A 25,443-nucleotide genomic window follows, 5' to 3' on the forward strand; every position below is an offset into this window, starting at 1 on the left:
CGGCCGCGACCGCGGGGCTGGGCCCGACCGGCAGGGCCGGCCCTCAGCACCGGGGGACGGCTCCCAACGCAGCTCCAGGCATGGCAACGCGTTTTGTTTCCTCGCAGCTGGTTCCTGAGTGCAAAAGGGAGACCGCTGAGAACTCACCTGGCACTTAGAGCAGTGTAGGAATCCCAAAACTGTCTTAAAAACTCAGTAAGTTGAAAAAGGGAGTAACGTCAGGACATTGCTGTTCTCCACAGCAATCCTGTAATGCCAGTCCGCCAGAAATAAGCTCCTATTTCACGCCAGACGTGGCAAACACACCAAGGCATTCCCAGGTAAAACCTCAGGTAGGGTAAAAGCCTAAAGAGAATAAAGCCTAAGTCACACATTTAATACGGTGTTCTTGTACTTTGCAGATATCTGAGCCAAATGAGTTTGATATCATGCTTGTAATGCCTGTCACGAGAATTCAGCTAGATGAGTGTGATGACACTGGAGCCTATTATTATCTAACGTTCAAAAGAAATCCAAAGGAAAAGTATTTGAACAGGTTTTTAGACGAAGATGGAAAATTATCAGCCATTAAAATGCGTACAGCACTAAAAAAAATTATTAAAGAAGTAAAAAACATTAAGGGTAAGTACTGAGTGAACAAGTTTCACACAGCAATGCAAAAAATGCAGTTGTATCTTAAGGTCTCTTATCCCATGTGTAGCACTGCCTACAAAACCTACGTGTTTTGAACCTCTCTGCCCTATACAAAGGACTATTTGCTGAACTGGTAGCAAAATGAATTAAACTACCTCATTAGCTATTACTATTTCATATCTGTCTGTAAGATGTATCCCCTTTTAGGGTGTTCTTTTTCTGAAAAGCCTTCTGCTATGTCATGGCCAAATCACTTCAGTCTAAATGTCTTCCATAGTGAAACAGTTCATTGGAAAGCATTGCTATGTCTACAGAAGACATCTCAAATAGCGTCAAAAATACTTTAAAAAAAAAAAAAGCAACATCAGTTCAAGAGAAGTTTTCCTTATTTTGTAGATGGAGACCTCAACTGGCCTCCTTAATGTTTTAAAAATCCATATGCATTTCACAAATCCTATAGGATAAAGCACCTGAGACTTTTGACTGATTATAAATTCCTGTTCAGTGAACACCTTATCTTCAAAAAATGCTTCTTCTAACATGAAAAAAATATATATATATATTTTTGTTACTAGATGTGGAAGTAACTGTGAAAAGAATGAAGGCTGGAAGTCCTGCAATAACTCTACTGATCAAAAAGTCTTCAGCAGAAATATCAGTGGACATCATCTTGGCTTTGGAAGTTCAGCAGAGCTGGCCTCTCAGCACTCAGGACGGCCTCAACATTGAACGGTGGCTAGGAAGAAAAGTCAGGAGAGAGCTCAGAAATAAACCCATTTATTTAGTAGCCAAGCAAAACAAAAAAGAAAAGGTTCTAACAGGTACCTCAAATACATACAATAAGCCTAAGTTAAGGAATGTCTTCTCTACAACTCGATCGCTTATAAATGTCATAAAAAAGGTATCCAAATTCTGTTCAGTATTCTGCCATCAAGGTACAAAGACCTTTAATATATCCTGGATGTAGCCAGATCATCTTTGAAACCCTTCTTTAAAACATCAGATTTGCAACACTGCTTGTCCTGTGCTGAAATCTAAAGACAAAACTGCTTTGCAGACTGTACAGTAACAGATTTTAACAGTATTATATTCAATCTGTTAAATCAAATACAGGCATATGTATTTTCCCTGTGCTAGTGCTGCATTAAACAGCAACATCCACGCATTTATAAGGAAAATAAATTAAGGCGATTTCTAAAAAGACAGAGAACATCCCTGTAAAGGGCACTTAGAAGTTCTGTACTTCTGCAGGAAGCAAACTATACTTTTTTAGCATGATACGTTATTTCTCATTGAAATCTAATATGGCTGCAACATGACTGCTATTATTATTTTTTTTTCCTAGAGGACTGTTACACCAAGCCTACATTAGTTTGCAGAAACATCTCAACTTGGCGTTGTATTAAGAGAATTGATGTTTTCAGCAAAAAGAGTTCTGGCAGCTTGGTATTTTTTTAAGTTAGGATACCTATCTTAACAATGCCAAATAGCTCACCACTGCTTTACTGGGCTCTTTCTCATTGAAAATTAAATGCAAATAGTAATCAAACCAAACAGGTAGGGAAACATTGTAACTTAAGTGAGGAAGACAAAAACGAGTGTTGGTGTTTTAGAAATGAGGGGCTGAGCTGTACTGATCATTGTTTTCAGAAACATTACCAGAACAACAAAAGTAAATGCTTTTCAACAGTTACCAGAGACAAACTCAAAAGTGGATTACTTGCACTAAGAAATTTAAACCAATCATCAAGATTTGTTTACTCAAAACCAAAATGGTTAAGCAATAAGGCCAATAATACAGAACAGAAATTGAGAGGTGGTAGATTTCTGTAAGTAGTGCAATTATTCCCCATATGATGTTCAACAAATGGCAGAAAGTTCAGAATCAAGCTTAATTTTAAAAACTGAAGCCAAATATCCTTGAGAATATAATGAAAGCATCCAGGCAATTAACTAGGGCCTGTAACATTACAATTTTATTTGTATGGAGTGCTCGGCAATTAAGGAGTTAACTCATTTTAGTAACTGCTGAATTATTTTTTTAGGTGCAAAGAAATTGTTGATATTTTAAATTCAGTCAGTTTTAAATGTCTTTTTTTTCTATTTTTTTTCTAGTTATACCCATATTTACTGCTGTGTAATCATTTATCAATCTTGTACTCCACTTTAGGAAACACCTGGCGACTCTCTTTCTCACATATTGAAAAGGCCATGATGAACAACCATGGCAGCATAAAGACATGCTGTGAAACCGATGGAGCAAAATGTTGTAGGTTGGTATTTCACAGTAATATTTTACTTTAAGCTAGTTTGAGCCTTAATATTGCCCAGCACTGTTTCAGTTTAACATTTAAGAATTTGGTCTCGGAGTAATTATTCTTAACAGGGAGCAAGAATAAAAATTTTAAGCATTAATTCTTGCATCACTGTTCTTGAGTAGTACAAGCTTGCAGGTACTCGTTGAATGTCTGACTTGCATTTACTTAAAGAGAGCTGGAAACAAATCACATTGCAGATTTATGTTCCAGATGCCTTTCAAAGCAAAGAGATCTGACTTGCCAAGTAATCTTTCCTAAAGTCAGTCCTATTTAGAAAAATTAGCTCAAAAATCTGATGACTCAGCTTTCTGAGCTTTGTAAGCAAATTACAGTTCATGGCAAGGCAATTTGTTAGATGATGTTGAGGAAAGAACTGCTGAATGGGATCAGGATCAATAAATGTGATTTTTCACTCTAGTAAAATCTGGTTCCCACATTTCTCTGAAGAGAAAAAAATTGCATCAGCTGCAGAACCTATTTTATGGCAAAACCACTTGGTAGTTTACTTGATTTTATCCTGCACAGAATCAAGAAAGTCACAAGAGAACTAATACAGAACTCCTTATCTTTGCTTTATAAGTAGTATCAGACATGCTATGTCCTTGCCTAGCAATGAATTGAACTACACCTCTTCAACTCACAGAGTACCACAGGAAGGCAGTGGTGCTGCCTTCAGTGTAAATCCAAGCTCAAAGTCCATCTTTAATCTTCAGCAGTGCTCCAAGTTCACGTTATACTGGTAGCAGTATCTGCAGCAGGGACACTACCATGCAAGCACAGTGCTACGATTCTATTATACTTCTAGGGTTATCCACCTTATTGCTGCACTGATTTTAAAATTTTATTGAAAATATTCCTTTAGAGTAAGAATATTTTTATTTAATAGAATTTTTATTTTATAGAATCATAGAATGGTTTGGGTTGGAAGGGATCTTAATGCATCTTATTCCAACTCCCCTGCCAGGGGCAGGGACACCTCCCACTAGACCAGGTTGCTCAAAGCCCCATCCAACCTGGCCTTGAACACCTCCAGGGATGGGGCATCCACAGCTTCTCTGGGTAATCTGTTCCAGTGCCTCACCACACTCATTGAAAAGAACTTCTTTCCTGTATCTAATTTAAGTCTAGCCTCTCTGACCAACCCCAGCTCCCTCAGCCTGTCTTCGTAGGAGAGGTGCTCCAGCCCAGTGATCATCTTTGTGGCCCTCCTCTGGGCTCGTTCTAATACTTCCATGCCCTTTTTTGTGCTGGGGGCCCCAGAGCTGAATGCAGCACTCCAGGTGGGGTCTCACAAGAGCAGAGCAGAGGGGGACAATCACCTCCGTTGACCTGCTGGCCACGCTGCTTTTGATGCAGCCCAGGATACGACTGGCCTTCTGGGCTGCAAGTGCCCGCTGCCAGGTCATGTCAAGCTTTTCAACCAACACCCCCAGGTCCTCCTCCTCAGGGCTGCTCTCAATCCATTCTCCACCCAGCCTGTATTTATACTTGGAATGTGCTGGAATTTTCTTTCATAAATAATGTGTATTTAAATATCCAAAATAGATGTTTAGAACTGACTACGTAGAAGGTACCTAATAAGCTCTTATTTATTTAACAGGAAAGATTGTCTCAAACTTCTGAAGTATCTTCTAGAGAAACTTAAAATGAAACATGCGAAAGAATTAGAAAAATTTTGTTCTTATCATGTCAAAACTGCCTTTTTCCACTCGTGTGTCATTTGGCCAAATGACACAGATTGGCAGTACGAAAACCTGGAACACTGTTTTCAGAATTTTCTAGGGTATTTTCTGCGTTGTTTGCAAGATTCTCAGCTGCCGCACTTTTTTATTCCCCAATACAACTTGCTCAGCCTGGATGACAAAGCAAGCAGCAATTTCCTTTCCAGACAAATAAACTACCAACTGAACAACGGATTCCCAATATTTCAGCAGGAATATTAAAAAAGTTATTTACAGTAATTACCTGAAAGCAAATCATGTAGATTTGCATACTGTAAAACATGTTTAACACCTAAAGCTACATCTCAGTAGTTTGATACTATCGAAAAACAAAATCCCTTAGAAGAAACTGGAAATTTTAATTAATATTTGATGGAGACAGTTATGAAGGTAACCTGACTGTAATGTGAAAAATCCTGACACTGCGAAACAGAGGAGAAAACACCTGCCAGCTTGAGAACTTGACCTTCAGCCTAATAACAGCCTGGGAACGAAGGACATCCCGGAAGCGTGGCTGAATAGCTCACACCAGTCCCTCCTCGGTTACCGTTGTTACACCTGTACATATGTTATGTATATTTACATTACATAGATGGGTGCATATATATGTACATAATATACACATATATATGTCCTACAAGAAACTGAGCTGCTTGAGCATGTGAGGAGAAGAGCAATGAAGCTGGTGAAGGGACTGGAAGACAGGACTTCTGAGGGGAGACCTCATCACTCTACAACTACCTGAAAGGAGGCTGCAGTGAGGAGGGTGTTGGCCTCTTTTCTCTAGTGAGAGGGTCAGTTCTCTTCAATGTTTTTATAAATGATTTGGACACAGGACTTGCATGCACACTGAGTTCGCTGATGATGGAGGAGCTAGAAGGAGCTGTTGCTCCCTTGAGGGTAGAGAGGCCTTGCAGAGAGATCTTGATTAGAGAGCTGGGCAATCACCAACCACATGAAGTTCAGTAAGAGCAAGTGCCAGATTTGGCACCTGGGACATGGCAATCCTGGATATATCTGTTTGCATAGAATCTTCAAGGTTGGAAAAGACCTTCAAGATCATGTGGTCACCCACTAAGCCATGTGTGTAAGCACCATGTCCAACCTTTCCTTAAACACCCCCCGGGATGGTGACTGCACCACCTCCCTGGGCAACCCATCCCAATGCCTGACTGCTCTTTCTGAGAAAGAATGTCTCTTAGTTTCCTATCTGAACCTCCCCAGCAGAACTTGAGGCCGTTCCCTCTAGTCCTATCAGTAGTTACCAGTGAGAAGAGGCCCAGCTCCCCTACTTTCCTTTCAGGTAGTTGCAGAGAGCAATAAAGTCTCCCCTGAGCCTCCTCTTCTCCAGACTAAACCACCCCAGTTCCCTCAGCTGTTCCTCGTAGGACTCGTGTTCCAGACCCTTCACCAGCTTCGTAGTCCTTTGTAGCTGGGGGATGAGGCTGAAGAGCAGCCTCACAGAAAGGCACCTGGGGGTTCTGGTTGATGATACATATCACTCTGCTGCTGTAGTACTGACTTTCCTACCTCAAATTGCCTTTCTGCTTCTAATTGCTGCTACTGTTAATTAGTACTGTATCCTTAGTATTTGTTACATATATATACAAACACTTGTGCCTTAGTAATAACTCTAATATAATTAGAGATGGATAAAAGCTTTCCCTTATTAATCATAGTATTATTGCTAGTAGTGATTTGCGTTAATTTATAATAAAGTAGCAATCTTTAATAAACAAAGATTCCTAAGTCCTTGTGTGTCATGGAATCCTTCGAGCTCACTGTAAGAGTCTCTGTACACCTGCTGGCCAGGTAGTTACCTTCCACCCCCCCCACCCCTTTTTGATTGCAACTGTATTTATCTTCCCTATCCATATGCAGATTTCACCTGCAAACTATCAAGTTATACAAGGAACATATATAAGAATTTGCAATAGTCAATTTCACAGGTGTAATTATGATCCCAAATATAAAGGCACCCATGACAGGATAGTTAAAAGTGAAAAATGACAATTTTATTTAAAATTAAAATCCATTGCAGAACATCCAGAATACACTCCTGCTTTCAAAAAGAAAAAAAAAGCTGAATCGTAAAAGTCACTGAAATTACTTTGACATAAAAGTGAACTACTTCTCCAGGTCAAATGGGTGTACGAAGAGCTCTGCAGAGGGCAATCATTGGCATTAGTGAGCAAAAAGAGAATACAGTATCAAAATCATATTACATTCCTGAAGTAACTCATCCTTCTGAGTCTTCAGAATTGCTTTGGAAATTAGCCTTTTCACTGGACTTCGGAAGGGAAGCAATCATTATCCAACACAGAAGTTTTGTGCCAATGAACATCTGTGTGGAGATTCTTGTAGAAAAAAACTACCTTTTCAGTCCATTATCAAGGAGGAAGGAGTCTTCCTTTAAAAGGTTTTCAAAACCAAAACGTAGCCTGAATCTGACACTCTCAGAGTTGGACAGAATTCAGGTCAGTTTTCTTATGTTAGGAAAAAAGGACCATGACATTTCCTAGTACTAAAATCTTGCAGATGATAAATACACAGCATTTTAGAGCTGCTTTTTTTTTTTTTTTAAAAAAAAACATGTAGTTTTTAAAAGAGCCAAGGCAAGTCTGTATTTTTACCCTACTTTTTGAAGACAAAATACCTACAGGCTAAAATAAAGCCCAGATTTCACATCAATTATTAACAAATAAAGAAGAGGAAAGGGAAGAACTTTTAGAGAATAACCTTACTAAAACACTCATCTCGCTAGATTCAGTTTATTAATTTTCCAGTTACTCACATGACCTGAGTAAACACAAGTTCAGACCAAGTATCATTTGTACAGGAATAGCCCCTTCCAAGAAACTTCCGAAGAGTGAAAACATGCCCCGTTACCATTAACAGTAGCGAGGACAGAACCTGACCTCCAAGCATAAAATACGAATCAACTTTATCTGAAAGGAAGCTGACCTTCAAAGGTGTATTTCCCTAAGATGCTCTTTATTGACTTTGTTAACATCACTCTAGTAAACCGTGCACTTCTTCCTTAACTAGACAATTACCCCCCAGAGCAGAAACACTGAAGCTGCTTTTTTCATCTAGCCATGAATACATGCTTCTTGTTATGCCCTCTCCCATTTGGAGGAAATGCAGACCTCTCTCTCAAAAAAAAAAAAAAAGCTTGAGACAAGTCTCAACAAAAATGACCTTTAGTGTTAGCTTGGAAATAAAATACTCACTTGGGCAAACATCAGTTACTGAAAACAGAGCAGTTTTCAAATAGTTAAGTTATTCTCTGAAATACTTTTGCATGCCCTGCAGATGTGGCATATCAGTGTGAAAGTACAGTATTTTGAAGTCAGACTGACAAACACTGCTTACATTCACTAACCCAGTTCTCTGAAAATAAAAGGAAAACGATTTTGTTAGTAATACATACAGTTGAAAAACTAAACCCACAATATTTGATTTTAACCATCATATAATGACTTTAGAAGTTGTGCACATCACACAAGAAATAACATTAACTTTCCCAAGATTGAAGTCAAAATAGTGTCAAAGCACAAAACTAGATTTGTTTGTATATAAATGTAACCCCATTTTTCTTTTCTAAGGCATTTTTAAAAAACACTATTTAAAATGGAACAGATACAGAAAATAACTGAGAAAAAAATCTAAATTCAAGTGCATAGATGCTAACGCTAAGACGAACTATAATCACTTACTTTGTTTTGTACCTTCCATGGATTACAGTTAGTTCAGGGGTTTTCTTTGAGGTCTTCGTATATCCCGTTCCATGTCTTTTTCCATTTGAAATTTTTTGTATCTTTCTGCCATTGAAATAAGCTCATCAGGAACTACCTGATAAGAACATATCACAAGAGCAAGCTTAGTTTTAAGAAATTCTAAACTTTTAGACTTTAAAAATATGTAACTTGTGTTCCTGAACTAGATTTTGTTATTTATCTGGCTTCTGCCACCTTTTTAGATTAACTTTTCTGTAGAGATGCGTAGTTAAAAAGTCTGTTACGTGAGAACATACTGAAAAATAATCAGCAGTGTTATGTGAATTTTCAATATGCCAGCATCACCATATCTAATGGCAACTTATAAACAGCTAATTAAAACATTTGTGTTAGATAGAAATGCATCATCTAGCAATGATGAACAGCTGAAAAACATTTTCAGTACCATTAAGATATAATAGCATGCATATTGCAAGTCATCCTTCTACAGTGGGGTTAGTGTTGGTGGAAAAGGGAAGAGCAACTGACATCATATACCCAGGCTCAGGCAAAGCATACGATGCTGTCACACGGTAGCCTTGACTAATCGGAGAGGCGTGGACCTGATGAATGGACCACTCGGTAGGTAAGGAATTGGCTGGATGGTCACACTGAAGAGTTGTGGTCAACAGCTCAATGTCCATATGTCCAATGGTGAGTGGTGTTCCTCAGGTATTGGGACTGGTGCTGTTTAACATCTTTGTTGTTGACGTGGACAGTGGGATCAAATGCACCCTCAGCAAGTTTGTGGAGGACACTAAGCAGAATGGTGTGGTTGATACGCTGGAGGGAAGGGATGTCATCCAGAGGGACCTGGACAGGCTCGAGAGGTGGGTCTGTGTGAACCTCATGAGGTTCAACAAGGCCAAGGGCAAGATGCTGCGTATAAGTCAGGGCCTAAGTCAGGCCAAGCACAAATACAGGCTGGGCGGAGAGTGGATTGAGGGCAGCCCTGAGGAGAAGGACCTGGGGGTGTTGATAATACAAAGGTCAACATGAGCTGGCAATGGGCGCTTGCAGCCCAGAAAGCCAGCCAATATCCTGGACAGCATAAAGAGAAGCGTGGTTCTTTTAAAAGAAGTCAAATTTACTCCTACTTCTCATACTACTTACAAACATCTACAAGAAATACAGCTTGGAATAGTAGACAGTTGTGATAACTGTACACGAGAAGCTGAAAAGCAGTTAAGCTTCTTCTGATATTTATACTGTCAAACGAACACTGGTTTGTTCCTGGAACATGTGTCCAGAAGTGAAATAGAAATGGAATAAAATACTAAGGAATAAAATAAATCCTATTATCCTGCAGACTTTTACGGGTGCATGTGATAGTAACTTTTTCTTTGGATGCAGAAGGTTGCTATTGAATTTCCTGGCTCTTTTCTGAGAAATATCTCTAAGGTAAAATCCAGGACAATAGATATTTAAGTATCTAGTTTTTTTTCCTCAAGACACTACAGACACTCATCAAGAAAAGTGTAAGTAGGCTATCACCGTGAATTGTTTCAGGTGGTAACCCAGAACCAATATAAATATTACTCATTAAGGTTTTTTCTTACTTGGTTTGCTCTTTCTAGAATATCAATCAGTTCAGATGCAACCTTCCAATCTTTCTTCGTGACAAGTGTTATTGCCTCCCCAGTACGTCTAGACAAGGAACAAAATAAATGTTGATGTTCAAAACAAGAGATACCTATGCTGCTATTTTTTTTTCTTATTGATATACAGTAAGAAATTCAACTGCAGGCAGTATTTACAAACTTTTAGGTTAAATTGGCTAGAGAAATTGCTACGCACATGACAAAGTAACTTTATAAAGGTCAGAATATAGCAACTTAGATAAAATGTAGCAAAGACACAACTAATTTAGGTATTGCAGACAATAAATTTGGCATGAAGAACATATTTAAGAATGAAGAGACATACATTAGGATCTTAATTAAAATATGTACACACACGGAAATGAATCACATTTATTCCAGTCTGGGAAAGCAGCATTTGAAAGTCCTAATGACTAGCTAGGTATACCACCATGATAGGCTGAAAACTTGAAGTTGCCTGCCCTCCCTCCTGCCCCCAGTTGGCTGCCTAGGAAATTAAACAACTCAGCAGCTCCCGAAGACACAAACGAGGAAGATGATTTCAGAATATCTATACAGAAGCTGTTTTCCACTTTAAGTCTTCCCCACATTTAAATTAGTTTTCAAACATCTTTCAATCCCAACTACTTAATTGAAAAAAACAGAAAATTGGAAAGCTTGTTTGCTTGAAATTTAATGAACGTATTTCAAAACATAAAACATACTTTGGTATATTCTAGAAGCTTCACTCGCCCATTCTGTATCACTTGCAGCTCTAGAATTTAACAAGAGAAACATCTATGCAATGCATAAAATATTGACATCGATCAATAAGATATTACTGTTTTCTTGTAGACACTTACCCTGCTCTTCCAGTACGACCAACTCTATGAACATATTCTTCAATATTACGAGGGAAGTCAAAGTTAAAAACATGAGTAATATCATGCACATCAAGGCCCCGGGATGCTAAGTCTGTAGCTACCAGGATTCTGACTCTGCCTAAAGTAGAGCAGAAGGAAAATTTGATTTTATGGAATATACAAAAACACGCTCTAGCCTATTGGTTTCCTAGTGTATAATACTCCTGTTCTCAACATATAAAGGAAATACATACTTGGTGCACCTCACATTGCGCTGCTTCAATACTAGTTGGTAAGTAAGCACCCAAAATGTGAAATAGAAATACTAGTAAAATGACAAGTAGAACAACAAGGTGCAGGTAAACCAAAAAATATGTCTAGCTGATATTACAAAAAAAAAAAAAACACACAACAAAACAGAAGCCTTAACAACTATTTGTTTATCTGGCATCCTTATCACAGCACTATTCTTAGCTTTATTAGCATCTGATCACATAATCCCAAAGTATAATCGATCCTACTGGATCAAGAGAACTGAGAAACTCCACCATCTGACACTTAAATTTACAGTTATTTAGGCTAACATATTGAATTTACCGGAGACTTCAAAAAATAAGACAAATTATTTAACTCTTAAACATTTTAAGTTTTATTTATGAGGAATCACTTTTTGCTTGCTGTTTTTTTTTGTGCCAGATTAACAAAGTAACCATATACCCTTCAGAGCTCTAGTCTTTTCATTTCTGTAGTGAAGAGATAGTGCACAAAAAAAAAAGATTCTGCACATGATAAACTTTAAAAGTACTGGCTTGTTTAGCGTCAGTTTAGGTATAAGCCTACCTGTCTTGAAGTCATCTAAAGCCTGTTCTCGATCACACTGCTCTCTGTTACCATGAAGAGACTGTACTGGAATTCCCTGGAGACCAAAGTCACTTGCTAAGTCATCAGCTCTAAGATGAAATAAAACAATGGTTCTTTTGAAAGCATGCAGCATCTAGATTGATAACAAAGATACCAATTTGCCAACAACATCTGAATGTGTAAGACAGGACAAAAGCCTACCTAAATCAGGTGACATTATTATAAAACAGCATAGAAAGAAGCACAGAATATTCCCAACCAAGGTTTTTATTCCTTTATATGTTTTTATTTCAAGCCCTTCTCTGTCTTTCTTACCAGAAGAGACCTTCGATAGAAACACTGAATCTGGAAAGCAAAGACAGACACCTATGCAGCCAAAAAGTCTCAACCAGGATATCACTCAACTACACTGTTAAGGTACAGAAGATGTCACCAGGTACGATGTGCCTTGTATGTACAATGAACAAACTGAAGTATAAAAAAAATCACTCTGTAGTTACTTCAAGGAAGAGCTTTCCAATTTTACATAAATCCACCATGATTGCAATGCATACAAGTATTCACTTGAGTTTTTATGATTGCTGAAACGCAGTACTTCAGCAGTTAGACTTTTTTTCCTACCACATCAGCTAATCCTCTCCCATAAAGAATGTCTTCACAAGCAAAGACTTCCTTAGATTTTTCTCCTTTTTCATCAGTAAAGTATCTCAGAACAGCGTTTCTGATTTTAGAAAAAAATAAAACCTGTTCATCAGTACAGTTTTAGTCAGAAGTCTGAAGCCCTTCTAGACACCTGTCAAAGTTTACTTACATGCTTAACAGCTAGAAGAGCAAAACTTACCACCTGGAAGCAAGAATCAGAAGTTGCCCACACTGAATGTTCAAGAGAATCTTTCACATAAAAGCTTAGATCTATTCAGAGGAAAACCTTCCACAAAAGCCCCTAAGGGTAGTAGTTGCTGTCAGGCCTAGAACCTTCCAGTTACACAAACAAACTGAACAGTGACAGGCAAGAGCTGTTTTAACAACTAATTTTTCCTGAGAAAAAGCTTTTGGCTTTAGGTTCTGCTCCACATCTGCAGCAAAAACTTTCTTAAAGAACAAAAAAAGAAAAATTACAAGCGTAATATAGTAAAATTAGATCCAGCTCTTCAAGAAATGGGAGGATACCAAACTACGAAGTTTTATCTCACTTTCTTGTATCAAAAGAAGAAACAGAAAGGGATTTTTGCATCATTCACCAGAAAGGCTCAGGTATGGTGCAATGACAAATAGGTCTTGTCTGCACCAGCTACATATGCAATTAAACATCAAGTCATATTGACATGTCACTAAAAACCTTAACACCTACTTCAAACGTGTGAAATTTAGATTTCCCACCACCACTATTAATATTAAAAAGGGTAAGAAGTACTAGTCGAAACAGTCTGGAGGCATAAACATTTCCAGCAAACTACTGACAAGAGCTGTTACACTTGATAATCATCTGAACTAAGAACACCTCTGGTAGGAAAGAAAAAGAAGTAATACAGGGAAATAATTACATACATGAGTTTCTTTCCCACAAAAATGATGACCTTATCTTTTGGTTTCATTGAGTCAATGAAGCTGTTCATGAAAGCTCTCTTCTCCTCCTCGGTGGTAACAACAACTCTCTGTTTTACTGTATTTACTGCCTGTTAAACAACAAGAAGGATTTTACTTAGAAACACATTTGAAAAGTGTATTTTTATTCCCATATAATAAAACTAGCAATATGACAACAAAACCTTTTAAAAACTAGAATGCGTATCAGTTTGGAATTCAAATGATGCAAATTTATTTTTGTTTCTTTTTGCTTAGAAATCAATTTTACTGATCTCTAAGCAGTTTTATCAAATTATTGCAAAGATTCAGAGGGTACAGATCAGCAGACTAGTGAAGTGAAGTATTCCTAACATTAGCAAAGAGCAGATTGAAGCAGTTTTTTTTTTTTAATTAATAATTTGAATATATGTTAAGTCAATCCAGAGCAAGTTGGAACAATTGTCATCTTGAAATCAAGAAGCTTTTAAAGAAGGTTCTGTCAACTATTTGTGGTGATCAATACTGACAATTCTTCCAACTACAACTTTTTAATAAAAGCTTTACTCCATTGAAGGTTACCATAGAATATCTGATGTATACTACGTGCGAGGAAATGGCACGAGGCCGTATCAAGAGAGGTTCAGATTGGCTATTAGGAAACGAGGGGGTGGTTGGACACTGGAATGGGCTCCCCAAGGAAGTGGGGACAATGCCAAGCGTGCCAGAGTTCAAGAAGTGCTTGGATTAACTCTCTCAGACAGATGGTTTCATTTTTGGGTGGTCCTGTGTAGAGTCTGGTGTTGAACCTAATGAGCCTTTTGGGTCCCTTCCAACTTGGGATATTCTATAATTCTATTTAAGTGGCATAAAGGTCTGGACATTCTTGTGGCACTGCATCATAAAGTGGTGGCAAGAATTGATCAATCAATCCACTAAAAAAAAAGATTCCATGTGGGAAACCTCCCCCCTCCACCCCTTCAGAAGTCACCTCTTCAGCTGAAGAGACCCCCTATGAAAGAGATGAATGCATTAGACAAGAGCTTCAACAGCTGTTATCTGTCAGATGACAATCCTGTCTTTGACGAGTAATGTCCTTTGACAAAAGCATAGTTCCCAACAGAACAGATGAAAAGTACATTTTCCTCTTGTCTAAAAGCATACTGGATATTATTTTTTTTCGTTGCCCATGGCTAAAAAGTGGAACTGAAAATGAAACTTTTGTAATTTAAAAACCAAACAAATCTCTGTGCCAGGATGTAGGAGAACTTGGAACAAGTAACGTTTCTGTAAATTCTGCTTAAGAACTGCTTAAGTCAACTATTGGTAGCTGCACAACCATGACTAGCATACATCTACATCTATACATTTTAAGTTTTGCAAAGACAGTTCTTACTGAAATGAATATATTTTTGCCCTAGACAAGTGGCCTCCAGGAGTTTAATACAGAGCTTCTACTCTCTTTGAGAAAGCAGTTGAGACACAGATCTGGATGAGGATCTGTACATGTGAGAAGAAAGACCTTCAGAGGGAGAAGTAAGGAACATGAATTCGCTGAACAGAAAAGGCAGCTGCAAAAACAAGGGTTCAGGCAAAAACACGAGGCACTGCAAAATACAATTTTCAAATGCAACAAGTATTTCACTGATCTTTATTCCCTGTAACTTCTACTGAAAGTCTAGGACTTCTAGATCTTGTTATGGAAACAGTTTTTTTTTTTTTAAGGTTCTTTCTAAACTTTTAATGAAGCTTTAAAAGAATAAAATGATTTTTAAGTTTGGATTGATTTTAAGGTTTTATGCATTTACTTACATACAGTTACAAGTAAAAAGAAATCCTTGTTTAACTGTAATTTCTTCAAAACAAAAGAACAAGAAAACTTACAGCTAAATCAAGAGTGCCAACATATACAATCATAGGATTTTTCAAATAGGATTTTGCTAGGCGACGAACACCATCAGGCCAAGTAGCACTGAACGGGAAGACGACAAAACGTTAGAATACAGGGCAAAGTCTTCTCCAATTTGTTAATTTCATCACTCCCCTTTTCTTATATACCAGTGAGACATTTGATTATACTTTAACAGTAGTGAGCTCACACAGCATTTAGAAATCACTTTAAGATGTTAATAGTAAATAACAATCTGCTTTCAAGTTAACTTCCTAAATTAAAAGTATGGGTAACAGTTATGTATCCTTTCTAATAAAGCCAAAAGTGCGTTTAGTAGTTCAATGATTTCTAATTAGCAAGCTTTTAGACTGTTTTTTCTCTCTGAAACAGTAGCTCTATTTCAAAATACTCATGATAACAGCATTCCCTGGCCACCTTCCTTTTTGGATAGTTCATTTTTGGGAAGAACACAGTTGTTTCTACAGTTGATGTAAAACAGCAGTAAGAGAAGAAGAAATATAAGTCAAGTTGTCAAAAGATTCATTAGCACCAAATACAAAATTAGGAAAAAAAATGATACCATTTCCTTGGTACGTTAATAAAATTTTTAATAAAACTGACTTTTTTTTTCCCCAAGGTAAACTTAAAGTTACTGAACAAGTTAAGGTGTTCAAGTATTAAGTACTGCTATGTTTACATACCTTGTCATAACGGTTTGTCTGTCAGGCCGCACGTCTATTAGGATCTTCATTATCTGAGGTTCAAATCCCATATCCAACATTCTGTCAGCCTCATCTAAAACCTGCTTAGAACAAGGTGTTTAGGTCTAGTTCCTTAGGTAACGTTTCAGCAAGACATTTTATAAGAGATAATTTTACTGGTAACTGTTTTAATTTCAGAATCCACTCTAATTCATTGCAAAGCCTGTTCAACTTGTTTCATCTCTTCAGTTTTCTTTAAATCTTTTCCATTTCATTTGCAGGCAGAACAAGAATAATCTGTATCACCTTTAAGAATACTCAAAGCCAACGAAGAAGGGACCATGCTTCAAGTTTTTTTTTTTTTTTAATTATTTTTGAAACACTGATTTTGGGGGGAGGGGGGAATAAAACAACTAAAATTACTGAAAAAAAGAATACCAACTTATAATTAATATGGCAAAACAGAATGGAATCTTCAAGGGACATACGCACTATAAACAAGCAAGAGGACATATGACAATTTCCCAGAATTTCTTCAGAAATCACAAATAAACAGCAACCTGATTGGTTGATCTGAGTCAACGTTTGAACTAGCTTGATTCTGTCAGGCAAGATGACAAAATTCTCATACTTCCAGTTCACCTTGTGTACTGCCTACATCCAAATATAATTAATTCTAACCATCTCTGAAAATGTGGGAAAAACAACACCAAAAAGATGTACACCAAAAGTTATAGCTATAACCCAGTCTCTGGCCCTTGAAGTCCTCTGGGAAACAATTACATCACACCAGCAAATGCCCAGTCCACGTGGGGAACATTCGGAAAGCTCATCAATATCTTTAAATACAAATCGTAAATAAAGCTCTTTAATAAAGAGCATTCTTCATCTAAGGTGTTTTCATCTAAGGTGATAACTTGGAAATCTAATATTCCTCTCTTTTATCTGAAATAAGGCTGCAAGTTTACATTATTTGTGGGCTAAGAATTGGCAATGAAACTGCTGAAACAGAAGACATATTAGAAAGTACAAGAAGATACAAAGTAAAATATTAGGTAACAGTCAAAAAAGAGCATTTTCAAATGGGACCTAAAGAAGCAGAGCATTTCCAGAAAGGGAAAGGCATGAGATATTAACCACTTTTCAAAATATTGTCCTTGTTTCAATCTGCTGAAGATACGCAACTGCTAGTGGTATAACAACAAATGGTTTCTTCTGCTTTACGTCATACTTTACAGCTTGATAGTTGTTTTTCTTAATATCATACTATAGCGTATTGTGCACATATTGAAGCATCTGATTTCAGTCTCACACTATGCTTTGCAAAGCCTTGTATTGTAGTTTGGCTATACTTTCCCTTGTTATAGAAAGATTACAAATGTTATATAGTATTGAGAGCAGATTTTCAGGCCTTGTTTCCTCCTGCTTATCAATTGTGTGTCACAAAGCAAGAATGAAATGAAAACATAAGGATCTGTAACAACATTAGCACAACATAAGGATCTGTAACAACATTAGCATAGCTGTTTTCCCACTAAGATAAAAAGTGGGTCACCCAAACATTCAGGTATCAGTTTGTGACACTGGCTCTCGCCACACAAGTTCTAAGAACTTAAGTCATTAGCATTGTTTAAAAGAAAAGTAAAAAGACAACTTAGTGAAGGTATTTCATCTATTAATAACTGATCTTCGTAAGATGAACTCTGAAATGGCCAATATGATTTATGAGGCAATAATTTATCATCTTTAAAATGCTTACTGTGCTAGAAGCCTTTTTTTCCCCCTCTAGAGAATATCCTATGTCTACAACATATCCCATTTCTACAACACCATCACATTGAGCATGAACCACCCCTCCAAAACCGATCTCAGTGTTTTAACTAAGATTCAGAAAATTTAAAGGAAGCTAAAGTAAACCCTGAATTCACACTAAATCAACCATTTCCCGGCTGGTGCATTACTTATTCTGTATCAGCTACTTGCCAAGTACGTTATGCTCTTCAAATTTATGAAGTTGTTCATTTGAAGATCATTCAGTCTCCCAGGAGTAGCAATGACAATATCCACACCTTTGGTAACCATGTTTATCTGTCCTTTACGGTCCCCGCCACCATATATGCAAATACTAAAAAACAAAATGATTTACAGAAGTAGAGTATTAAGGTTCAACTGAATCTCTCTCAAATAAGTACCACAACGTTGCTTCGTATTACAGAAGTATTATCTCATTATCAAAATGAAGGAATACAATAGGTGCGACTGACAGATTCACCATAAATAACGTGTTCAACATTGAATGATCCCACCTCAAACGCACAGCAACAGCTTTCTGCTGAAACTGCAGTAGAGGGAATCGTGAAAGGAAGGAAAGATGGCTATTAAGCACATTTTGGGTTGACCTTAAAATATCCACACCAAAGCCAGCTGAATATTAGAAAAGGATGCATTATTTTCTAACGAATACCTTCAGAAGTCTTGTGTTTTGCTGTTAAACCAATCAGTGCATTCAGTAAGGTTTTAGGCTCACACAGAAACTTAACACATTCTGTTAAACTTTTTTTGGGAGAAAGGAAGCAGAATACATACTTATATATTTGATGGCTACAAGACTGAATGCTCTACCAGGCTATCAGTGAACCCCAGAAGCAGGTTTCAGAATATAGCAATGTCTGTTTAATAGCTTAAATGAAGACAAGCAGGTTTGTGGATGAAACCAAACTAGGGAAGCAGTTAATGTGCTACAAAGGAAGTGCAGTTACTAAGAAGGACAACTAAAGGCTGGAAAATTGGGCTGACAGGAATCTCATGAAGTTTAGCAAAAGCCAAGATGGGGGCGGAAGAACCCCATGGCTGGGGGCCCACGTGCTGGAAGATGACTCTGCAGAGAAGACTTGGGTGGGCAAGGAACTGAACAATTGGCAACATAACCCTAGAGTAAAGAAAGCCAGCTGTGTACTACACAGAAGGAAGCCAGCAGCTTGAGAGAACTCATTCCCCTTTATTTGGTACTCATGAGACCACACCTCCAGCACCATACCCAGTTTTTGTACCCCTGCCTCAAATACAAGAAAGACATCCAGACTGAAGCAAGTCCAGCTGGCTGCTACCAAAACGGTCAAAAGGTTGGAGGTGCATGATGACATGCCGCAGCCAGACACTGCTCAGCTGTCCATATGCAAAGGACAAGATGCAATGAAGTTGCAACACAGAAAACAACAGTATATTTAAGATTTTCATTATGAGAGTAGCCAAACAGGCATCCTAGAAACTGACAAAATATGAACTATTCATTTAGCACCCTTCCCTGACTTTCCTTAACAAATGCAATTATTTTATGAGGTGAAATAAGCCCCAAGCGATAAAAAAGTTACTTAAGTAAGAAGGAAGGTTACCTTTTAATTCCTTTGTATGTGTACTTCAAACACTCTGCCTCTACTTGAAGTGCTAGCTCTCGAGTGGGAGCTAGGACTAACATTCCCGGCCCTCCACGTTGATCTCTGGATCTGCAACAAAGCATCTTTAGAATGTGGGTGTATGAGGCTAGACAACATCTGACATCAAAACTTTTTTAAATAATGTTCTCAAAACTTTCAGTACACAGCTGCATCCTGTCATTGTGACATAATGGAGTTTATGTTTTAAGTCTGGTATGTTTTCCAAGTTTATTATTTTTGACTAGATAGCCATCATTTCAGAAAAAGAAGTATCCACAAACAAACAACTCAGACACGTGAATGGTCCTTACATTGGTTGTGAATCCAAATGAATGAATCCAGGCATTAAGTAAGCTAATGTCTTCCCGGTACCAGTCTGTGCTATGCCAATAAGATCAATTCCTTGGAGTATGATTGGCCACGCCTGGGACTAACATAAAACAACAAATACTTAAATGTATTTTTCTCTTAAGGTTCAGTTAGCATCATCAAAATTGAACAAGTACCTGAATTTTGAACAAGTACCTGAATTGGTGTAGGTTTCTGAAAACCAGTTTTTCTTATATTAGCCATGATATCAGGATAATCCTCAAATACATCTTCAAATTTACAAACAGGATTGGGAACGCAACGCTTTTCGCCTTCTTTTAAGTCATCACATATTATGTTATTATTTTCTTTCCTGTATAAAATTAGAGAAGTGCAATAGCTTTAAAATCTATCTGTAGAAGCAAAGCTAACACAAAAGACTCTGCCTTTCTGACATTTTTTCCTAAAATGCCTGGAACACTGAGTAAATGCTTTATGTTGTATATAACTGTTCTTTTAACTTTCAAGAAAGCCTCACTACAGAAAAACCTCTCCTGTAGGATTCGTGGTTAGTCCATGAGTTATTCTCATAGTTACTCTTTAAGTGTGAATGATTTGAAGCTATATATGGATATTAACATGGGCTGCAGGCTGGTCATATCAGACCTGTTATACTGTATTACAAATTAAGAGCTGTTACGAGTTCTTATACCCAAAGACAACTCATAGGAATGGGTTGAGCTTCTTTGTCAGAACCCTATATTCTGGCTCAAGCCTTCCTGATATACTTTCAGAGCAGCCCCCTGCGTACTCTAGAAAATAAAAATGAAACAGGTTAGTAAAAAGGTGCTCAGTAAGGTAACACCCAAAAAGAGCACTCAAAAAGCTACATACAAAATAGTCTTGAGGTCCCCAGCCAATTAAGGTGTAAATGTATATCAGTATTGTATCTTCATTCCAGCCCTCTTCTGAAGATTCCAATATGCAAGTTTTACTTCAAGGTGTGAGTAGGTTCAGAAACAATGAGTAATTCAAGCTCTGATGTTTGCAAAGATACACTTTTTCAATGCCTTTGTTTCTTAAGTTAATGGATTAGATGAAAAACATTCCTTTGTTTATAACACGAGTGCTATTCCTCAGTGCATATTCTGAACCTATGTTCTGTTGCTCCTGACTAGTTCTGACAGTAACACTTAAGGAAACAGGTGTCAATTCGCTCATTGTAAAAAGGTTTCTCCAGGAGGCACGCAAGAGAAAAACAGATGCCATGCAAAAACAATGAAAGGTGCTTCAAGTTAATATGAATCAAAAGACATTCACCAGCTTTATTAGAACTACTAAGAAGCTCTGAAACTACTACCAGGGCCCGATCAGAATTACTTGAAACAGATGATCTGCTTTTCTATGTACTTGTAAAGACAAGATAGACAGAAAAAACAACAGTTATCGATGTTGAAATTTCTTCTGAAGATGGTAAAATGTATGGAAAAAAAAGTGGAAGCCAAGTGGTAGTTACCACATGAATACGACAATTTGGAAGAACCTAGAAAACTTGAATAAGCTGTCTCATGAAATGCAAACAAACATCTAAAAGACAATGAATGGTCTCAATTGTTACCACCCTCTGAAAGTTAACCAGATAAAACACTTCAGAGAAACGGTCAATCCCGTAAGTTGAGGTATTATTAGTTGCTTGGAAAAATATCTGCTAGTTATTGTTTAATTTCTAATAGTTCCTAAGAGCTAAATTACTACCAGACACTAACACTAAAAATTGTCTCAGTATTTCACCACCCACTCTATAGGTTTTATACCTTAAGTAGCTTGCCAAGTGCGATTCCCTACAGAAGTGATCTTACCGCCACAGTTCCACTTCTTTCTGTGACATAGATGCAGTCCTCAATGATTCTTTGTAGAAGTTTTTCTCAATTGGAGGCAAGTCTTAAGCAATCACAAGAAAGTAAACTTAAAAGTCAGTAAAAAAATGTTGCACGTTTAGGATAAATCTGTTAAAGCTTAAGATGAAAATCCCAAATCCAAATACTCTATGCCTTTTACTAGAAGACTAGTCAAAAACAGTGGTAGACCATGGTCATTCAAGCAAAACTGAAGGCGAACAGAAATCCTTAAATACCTGCAGAAGCACCACTTCCCTATGTTTCAAGCTCTAAAATAATTTCTACGAATATACATAGTATTTTTTAACACTTTTCAGATTTCTCCTACAATCAACTCCAAAACTACAGCACTTTCAAAGGCTTACGTAAAAATATAAATTTAGTAGTAACTAGAGACCCCTCACACAGTGACTAGTGTCCTCCATGACTGTTCCAAAAAATGCTGACATGCTCACTTCACTGCAAATACTTAATTAATTTGGACACTGAAAAACCCAGTTACTTCCAGAAAATATTTAAAATATTTGCACATTCAACACATCTATCACACGTAAACAAGCAAAGATCAAAATTTTAAAACTAACCTGCCCACTTCATAGCCTCATATTTAGCTCTGTTTTCTCGAAGAGAGGCCCAGTTAATCACTGCTTTTTTTGGTGAATTTTCAGGCTGGATAACATCCAAGGTTTTTCCTGTAGAGTTAGTATCAAAACACTGCTGTTTGATGCAATCTATTGGATCTACGCAATCTTTTGATCTGTGCAATCGAAAAACAAATAGACCTTTTCCTTCTGTATTACAAGACCTCTTATGTGACTTTGAATAGACACAAAGCACTTAAAGAGAGCTCTTCGTTAGGTCTTGGACTGAAGCACTGACAGAAGAACCTGTACAAATACACTTCAGGTAAGAAGAGAAGCATTACTTTAAGTAGCTAAAGATGTTGAAAAGACAGGCTCCAAAATGCTGCTTCTGTAGCTATAAAGAAAACTTGTTGAGCAGCGGACTTCTGAAAAGCACAAACCAGGCAGATGATATGCAGACAGTTATTTTCAACAGCTATAAGAGCAAGTTTTACTTCTAAAGCATCCAATGTCACCAAGATAAAGCTTCAGTATAATCACACGCTATGTCCCTTTTTTGATGAGGTCAACAACTCTTGAGAATTTTTATACTGCAGATATAAATGGCAACACAATTTGTGGAAAAGCAGGAAATACAGGGGAAAACACCACAGCCACACACAGAGAAAGTATTATGTAATCCCAGCCTCTTGAAAGAAACATGCCAGTCTACCTCTGGGGCACTCACAACTACTCCATTCTTTATTCTAGTGCTGGAGCGTAATTCTCAGATCTTTTCTTCCTCATCTGTGCCTCAGAGTAACCACTCTGGATGTGGTTCTTGCCCCTGAGGGCTTACTGTACAGTTAAGCAAGATAAATACCAGTAACTGAAGCAATAACTCAAAATACAGTCATTACAGTATTACGGTCATCCATGTAACAGACAAAAGGCTAGTAAAATGACGCATGATGTGCAACATTAAACCTTAAATGCTAACTTCCCATGAAAGGATTAATAAGTCAGTCTCAGGCTGCAATCAGCATGTTTGCTTTATAACCTATGTTTATAAAAGCTTACTGAATTTCATCACTGCACAGCTACTACATTAGAACTTATGCTAGAACAAATATCTGGATTCTGGGGGGGGGGGGGGGGGGGCTTGAACTTGTGATGCAATAAACCAAGCAATATAACATTTATTAAAATTGTTGGAAATGCCCAAGAAGAGATATTCACAGAAGTCCATCAGTTCAAGGAGTGAAACTGCTCATAGTCCCTGACATCTGTTTTAAAAAGGTGGTATACCATTATCCAAGATCAAGGTTAAAATCCTTTTACTTTGGTAAAATACTAACAACATAAATAATACACACACGCTACCAAACTACAAATACATGGAAAGACAATCTATACTCTTATTTTCCCCCTCCCCCCCCATAACACACTTATTACATTTCTCAGTCCCACCTCTAGTGCTGTTTTGTCCACAGTTTGCGACTGCACCATCAATCAACATCTTGGCTTTATTTTGCACAGCAGCACTGCCAAAGATCTTCACTTCAGCTTCCAAGGCTCCCTTTACAACCTGAGTTCGTAAAACCTCATTGAGTTTTTAATACTTTAAGGACAGGCATTACATAAAAATACATACTGAAAACAATCTTTGATTTTTTTTGAATTAAACTTCTCTTCCCAGGAAAAGCTCTTTAATTCCCTTTTAAAAAGAAAAGAAAACCTGCATACTTCAGGGAAAACAAAAACAAAAAACAACATGCAAACATAAAGACAGTAAACTTTTCCTACTTTCACATACAGTCAAGTTACTCCCTCAATTCATCCTCCTTTTTACCCGTTCTCGTAAAAGCAATTATTAGTGAACTGCAACATCTTTCAACTTCCTATAGAAACTCCGGTTTACACTGAAGCAAAAGCAAGTATTTCCCTGATAGAGCCCTAGCCTGAATGATACACAACAAACTATACCTGTATCCTAGAACCCGAAGAGTCCTCAAGCTCTCTTATTTTAGTTCCTCCTCGACCTGTTACAAAGAAAAAAAAAAATCTCTAATATCTGCAATACAAGCCACACCGTCAAAACTAAGTTCTAACTGTAAGTATTTTGTTTTTGACCAAAACCCAAAATCTTTGTAAGACAGCAGACAATCATAAACAGAAGAACTTATGATACAGAACTGGTAGGAAAAGACAGGCTGCTTTTTTTGTCAGTCAACCGACAGGGACAGGAAAACAAAAGCATGTCAAATGAAGAGAGAAAGCAGCAAAATCAGCTCAAGAATGAGCCACCACTGCTCCACGTGAACAGAAAGGGGCTTCATCCTACTTATGATCTGCTGGCTGAACGAAATGGATATCAACCCAACCTGTTTAAGGTAAAAAACCTCAGCTCTCTTAAGTGAGTGAAGAACTCCCTGATTCAGCCCTTACCCCACACAAGCATCCCATTGTGTCCATGGGAGATAGATGCCATGGGCCGCAGGGTCCTGTGGCCCTTCTCAGGCAGAGAACACGGCCGGCAGCAACGTTGAGGGCTGCCCACACCAACAAACCCCTCCACACTCCACAGCCGGACCTCCCCTCCTCCCCACCCACTTACCTGGACGCCCCAAGCCCCCCGGGGCCGGCGTGCGGCCGTTATTACCTATCAGCGCCCCGACCTGAGCGTTGCTGATGAAGAAGCAGAGGGGCGGCGTGCCGGCCCGAGACCTGCCGCTGGCGGCTCCCTGCGGGCGCCACCGCGCCGCCTGCCCCGCGCCTCGGGAGCTTCCCACATCTCGAGGCTCCCACTCTTCTCCCCCAGCCCTGGCTGCCGCCTCAGAGCTCCTTCGTCCCCCTGCGCCCTTCACAGAGGCGCGGGCGGGCGCCGGCGGCTGCCTCAGGGGCGCGGCGTCAACCGCACAAAATGGCGGCGGCTGTGCCGCCTCCTCATCGCTGCTCGCCTCCCAGTCCGACATGGCGGCGCTCCCGGCGGACCCCGCGGCACGCGTGGCGGGCCTCGCCGAGCTTCAGGCTGTGGGCGCGCTGATTGGCAGGAGCCAGGGGCTCTGCGAGCAGTGATTGGCTGCTCGGAGCGGCGCGGAGGCGGGAGAACCTATGGCTGCCCTCGCAGAGGGTGAGGACCCGCCCACGCAGCGCTCTGCCCTCAGTTGGCCGTTGGTGGCAGTTGGGGGGGGTGGTGGTTGAGGGAGCTGTGGCGGCTCCTGTGACGCTGAGCGGGTTGACAGATGCCTGCTCTGACAGGGCTAGTGTGGGCTGCTTCTGCGTGCCCCCGAGCAGAGAGGTTCCGCCGCCTCTCTGGGCAGACTGTT

At 38.7% G+C, this 25,443-nt stretch overlaps 2 protein-coding genes across 6 annotated transcripts; one reads left to right on the top strand and one right to left on the bottom strand.

Annotated features, from left to right (window-relative positions):
- The first annotated feature begins 127 nt into the window (after window positions 1-127).
- On the top strand, window positions 128-7,245 carry CGAS (cyclic GMP-AMP synthase). 2 transcript variants are annotated; one of them, XM_066994673.1, is made up of 5 exons: window positions 128-195; window positions 402-621; window positions 1,209-1,454; window positions 2,804-2,906; window positions 4,552-7,245. In XM_066994673.1, the coding sequence occupies exons 2-5, from the start codon at window positions 429-431 to the stop codon at window positions 4,892-4,894; spliced, it is 885 nt and encodes a 294-aa protein (XP_066850774.1). In that variant the 5' UTR covers window positions 128-195; window positions 402-428; the 3' UTR covers window positions 4,895-7,245. The 2 variants fall into 2 exon arrangements, with proteins under 2 accessions (XP_066850774.1, XP_066850773.1); XM_066994672.1 differs by having other exon boundaries at window positions 164-320.
- On the bottom strand, window positions 1,231-25,143 carry DDX43 (DEAD-box helicase 43). Of its 4 annotated transcripts, none has more exons than XM_066994668.1 (17): window positions 24,732-25,140; window positions 24,101-24,156; window positions 23,585-23,702; window positions 22,136-22,243; window positions 21,513-21,594; window positions 19,870-20,026; window positions 19,656-19,774; window positions 19,303-19,413; window positions 17,894-18,035; window positions 15,911-16,011; window positions 15,203-15,290; window positions 13,304-13,431; window positions 11,735-11,844; window positions 10,895-11,033; window positions 10,011-10,098; window positions 8,392-8,527; window positions 1,231-1,369 (listed from the first exon to the last, which is right to left on the bottom strand). In XM_066994668.1, exons 1-16 carry the CDS (start codon window positions 25,087-25,089, stop codon window positions 8,420-8,422), a joined length of 2,013 nt encoding a protein of 670 aa, XP_066850769.1. In that variant the 5' UTR covers window positions 25,090-25,140; the 3' UTR covers window positions 1,231-1,369; window positions 8,392-8,419. The 4 variants fall into 4 exon arrangements, 3 of the variants coding, with proteins under 3 accessions (XP_066850769.1, XP_066850768.1, XP_013027599.3); XM_066994667.1 differs by lacking the exon at window positions 1,231-1,369 and adding an exon at window positions 7,390-8,065 and having other exon boundaries at window positions 24,732-25,139; XM_013172145.3 differs by lacking the exon at window positions 1,231-1,369 and adding an exon at window positions 7,390-8,065 and having other exon boundaries at window positions 24,777-25,138.
- Between the last annotated feature and the right edge of the window lie 300 nt (window positions 25,144-25,443).

This window comes from Anser cygnoides, chromosome 3, assembly GCF_040182565.1.
Source record: "Anser cygnoides isolate HZ-2024a breed goose chromosome 3, Taihu_goose_T2T_genome, whole genome shotgun sequence".
In the NCBI taxonomy this organism is placed as follows: Eukaryota; Metazoa; Chordata; class Aves; order Anseriformes; family Anatidae; genus Anser; species Anser cygnoides.

What these genes read in the sequence shown, in the direction of transcription:
- CGAS (XM_066994673.1), top strand. Translation starts at nt 429, where the DNA reads ATGCTTGTAATGCCTGTCACGAGAATTCAGCTAGATGAGTGTGATGAC. An exon ending in AGAAGTAAAAAACATTAAGG is followed by an intron (nt 622 to 1,208) that starts GTAAGTACTGAG and finishes TTTTGTTACTAG; the next exon opens with ATGTGGAAGTAACTGTGAAA. An exon ending in AAAAGAAAAGGTTCTAACAG is followed by an intron (nt 1,455 to 2,803) that starts GTACCTCAAATA and finishes ACTCCACTTTAG; the next exon opens with GAAACACCTGGCGACTCTCT.
- DDX43 (XM_066994668.1), bottom strand. Translation starts at nt 25,089, where the DNA reads ATGTCGGACTGGGAGGCGAGCAGCGATGAGGAGGCGGCACAGCCGCCG. An exon ending in GGGGGGCTTGGGGCGTCCAG is followed by an intron (nt 24,157 to 24,731) that starts GTAAGTGGGTGG and finishes TCTTTGTAACAG; the next exon opens with GTCGAGGAGGAACTAAAATA. An exon ending in TGAAGAGCATAACGTACTTG is followed by an intron (nt 16,012 to 17,893) that starts GCAAGTAGCTGA and finishes TGTTCTAAGCAG; the next exon opens with GTTTTAGATGAGGCTGACAG.